We start from the raw sequence: 3,493 nt of genomic DNA on the forward strand, positions 1-3,493 counted from the left end.
ACTGCTCAAACATCTTCGAGAGGCTTCATTGATTAACGAACATGTATCTTTACACACTTCATACATTTATCCAGGTGAGAGAATAAGCTGTCGAATTTAGCTTTTAATTCACGGGAGCGCGCATTAAAACGATTTGCGCGCTCGCGTGAGCACGGTCACGAAAAAAATATATAGACACGTGACCCAGTGAACCAATTAGAGTTTAAAACCCCCCTATGCTCGCTCCTCGTCAAACAGAAGACGGAGAGAGTTGGGGTAAAATAAGCGCAAACATTTAGCAATCTGTCTGTAAATTAGTACATATCAGAGCATTAACTAGCTACACAATGTCTGAAGAAAAGCCAAAGGTAAGAAATGTTGTGTGTGATTGAATATTTTCCGTATTTCCTTGTCGAGCGTACTAATATGTTGGAGATAACGGTAGGTTGCCAGATTCCGATTTGAGCGGGTAAAGAGAGAAAACAAAGGTTGTTTGATTTGTGGACATTTTGCATGTAGAAAATGTGGGTTAACTAGCCAGTTATCTGATAGATGTAGTGTACTATTTATCTATTCCTGTTTTTGTAAAGTGATGGTTTTCAGTGAAACCGCGCCATTGTGACTTTTCTGCGCCCGTTGGAGTAGAGACCAACGGCGTTATCACTCTGCGGCTTTATGAGCTAACTAGCTAGCGTGCTAACGTTAGCTGGAGCTGCCGCCCCACTGATGGCTGACCAGTTAGCCATCTAGGTTAGCATGGCTCTTGTTGTTAGAGCTAACTAGCTAAACTATTGCTAGCTACAAAGGCTAAACACAAATGTTTGACACCGAGATATTAACTCACCGACAGACTGTGAACTCGTCAACCTACCAGTGCTGTTGTGCTCGTCATACACTGCCGTTTTTGTGACAATGTTGTGTAATTGTGCGATGCAGGGCTCCCTTACAAAAGAGACAATTTGTCCCAATGGGACTCTGCTAAAATGAAGGTACATTAAAATACAACCCATGGTAGCTAACGTAGTTTTATTAGATGGAGTTGCCGTGACTAGTTAGCTAACATCTTCATGTTACAATGCCCGTCGAGATGCTTTAATTTCAGCCAAAAAGTTTGCTCCATCTAATGCATAACATTAACTGTTAGACTGTAGCTTTTAAGCTGGGCCCGAGAAATTGAGAAACTGCTTCTCAGGCCATCAGACTGTTAAACAGCCATCACTAACATTGAAAGGCTGCTGCCCATATTGAGACTCAATCACGGTTCATTTTAAATGTCACTCTAATGTTTACATATCTTACATTACTCATATCACCTGTATATACAGTATTTTATACCATCTACTGCATCTTGTCTATGCCACTCGGTCCATCGCTTATCCATACTTTTATATGTACATATTCTCATTCACCCCTTTAGATGTGTGTATTAGGTAGTTGTGAAATTGTTAGATATTACTGCACTGTCGGAACTAGAAGCACAAGCATTTCCCTACACTCGCATTAACATCTGCTAACCATGTGTTATATCACCAATAAAATATGATTTTTGATTTGATATAAACAATGTAGCTATTGTCTCTGAAATGCACCTGTTCCCCACTGTTTTTTCAGGAAGGAGTGAAGACTGAAAATGACCACATCAACCTTAAGGTTGCAGGTCAAGATGGGTCAGTAGTCCAGTTCAAAATTAAAAGGCACACTCCGCTCAGCAAGCTGATGAAGGCGTACTGCGAAAGACAGGTGAGGCTGTCCTTAACGTTTACATTCATCTGTCTACTCTTCTGCTCGTATAAGACGATGTTAAGCTTTGAGGCTGATTGTACAACCTTACAGGGCAACCCCTGACCGCAGTAACTTGCTAGATGAGCCTGACTGTTCTCTCCCCTCATCTTTTATTTCAGGGTTTGTCAATTAGACAGATACGGTTTAGGTTTGACGGACAGCCAATCAACGAGACCGACACACCTGCACAGGTCGGTGACACTCACTTCTGGTGTAGTCCTCTATAATGTAAAAGATCCAGAAGTTATAACATGTACAGATGGAGTTACAAGTACACTGACCATTCTATGTATTTGTGTTGGCAGCTTGAGATGGAAGACGAGGATACTATTGATGTATTTCAACAACAGACCGGAGGAGGCTCCTTCCCCTCAGAGGCTTCTCTTAAAGGTGTATGGACCCTCTGAGGCGCCTCCCCCTCTGAGGACAGAAACACAGTTGATGAGCAGCAACTTTTTTTTATTAAATAATGGTCCCACTTTTTTTTTGTGATTGCTCTGCTCATAGCCATGGTCTTGTTCTTTTCAAGCTGGATTTCATGCCACCAATCCACATGTCTTGTTTATATTCATATTGAGGATGGACTATAAACTGCTTGTTTTGGAGAATATGTGTTTGTTTCACACAATGGGGATGTGGGGGGTTCAACTCATTCAGGCTTTGTCCCAAATGGCACCCTATTCCTCTTACAGTGCTCTACACTTAACAAAGTAGTGCACTATAGGGTGCCATTTGGGACATTAAATCTACCATAGGTTCAGGGACTTAATGTTGAACAGGTCTCATAATATGCAAAATTATATATTTTTTTTGTCTGCTGTTTTTAAGTACATTTTGCAAAATATGCAGTCCAAGTGATCAATTGTAATTTTAAACCTGTACAGTGTGTATTGGAATATTGGTGAATGGGGTGCTCTACTGCTGGTGCCATTAGATTGAATTGCTTTGTGTCTCTGGAACAAAGGCTTTTACTAAAGTGAACAGAAACGTCTATGATGTAAAAGAGTTTCAGGTCTATTTTCAACATCGCTTGAAAGAATGCAACTTACCGTTCACATGTCTGTTTGGTTTCTAACCCCCTCACCCCTTCCACACAGATTTAAGGGAAGTCGTTGAGCTCCTGGTTTTAGCCCATCCCTCAATATTTTGTGACAAAATAAAAGGGAATCCACCATGACTTCAACCTTTGACCTTTTTGTTTCTAATCAGACTTGATGAATCTTCCCACCTGCCTTCAGACTGTTGTGGTGGACTTGAGTAGGCAGCACGGGTCCACTCTAGTCCTTATGTTGCTCTAATGATTTGTACATTGTCTTTTACTACTGTATACAATAAATATAGTTTGGTACTCAGCTACCTTGTTTGTTCCTTTTGGCTGTTGTATGAGGAGTGCTGAAAGACTTGCTGTCTTCCTAGGCCACTTTAAGAAATTTCAAACCGCACATCTTATCAAATAGGAAAAAGTACATGGATGGTAATTAACTGTTTGGTCATTCACTTCACACAGAGCAAGTTGAGCAAATCTGTTCTGAGACAGCTGTGTTTGAAGCTACAGTACTTCCAGCAAGGGCTGCTGTCACCTGTTAGTGTTTATTCTTGAGCATTTTCTGGAGGCTGTATTTAACTAGGCAAGTCCGTTAAGAACCCATTCTTATCTTAACAGCCTACCATCAACCTGTCTAGAAAGGACGGTAAGTCGTAGCCATAAATTAAAGGACGCTTAGCTATTAGT

At 40.9% G+C, this 3,493-nt stretch overlaps 1 protein-coding gene across 2 annotated transcripts; it reads left to right on the top strand.

The window, feature by feature from the left end:
• The first annotated feature begins 206 nt into the window (after window positions 1-206).
• LOC135535323 (small ubiquitin-related modifier 3-like) lies at window positions 207-3,114 on the top strand. Of its 2 annotated transcripts, none has more exons than XM_064961990.1 (4): window positions 207-347; window positions 1,591-1,766; window positions 1,847-1,952; window positions 2,067-3,114. In XM_064961990.1, exons 1-4 carry the CDS (start codon window positions 327-329, stop codon window positions 2,166-2,168), a joined length of 405 nt encoding a protein of 134 aa, XP_064818062.1. In that variant the 5' UTR covers window positions 207-326; the 3' UTR covers window positions 2,169-3,114. The 2 variants fall into 2 exon arrangements, with proteins under 2 accessions (XP_064818062.1, XP_064818063.1); XM_064961991.1 differs by having other exon boundaries at window positions 1,591-1,719; window positions 1,881-1,952.
• The last annotated feature ends 379 nt before the right edge of the window (window positions 3,115-3,493 follow it).

Source organism: Oncorhynchus masou, unplaced genomic scaffold (assembly GCF_036934945.1).
Source record: "Oncorhynchus masou masou isolate Uvic2021 unplaced genomic scaffold, UVic_Omas_1.1 unplaced_scaffold_4782, whole genome shotgun sequence".
In the NCBI taxonomy this organism is placed as follows: Eukaryota; Metazoa; Chordata; class Actinopteri; order Salmoniformes; family Salmonidae; genus Oncorhynchus; species Oncorhynchus masou.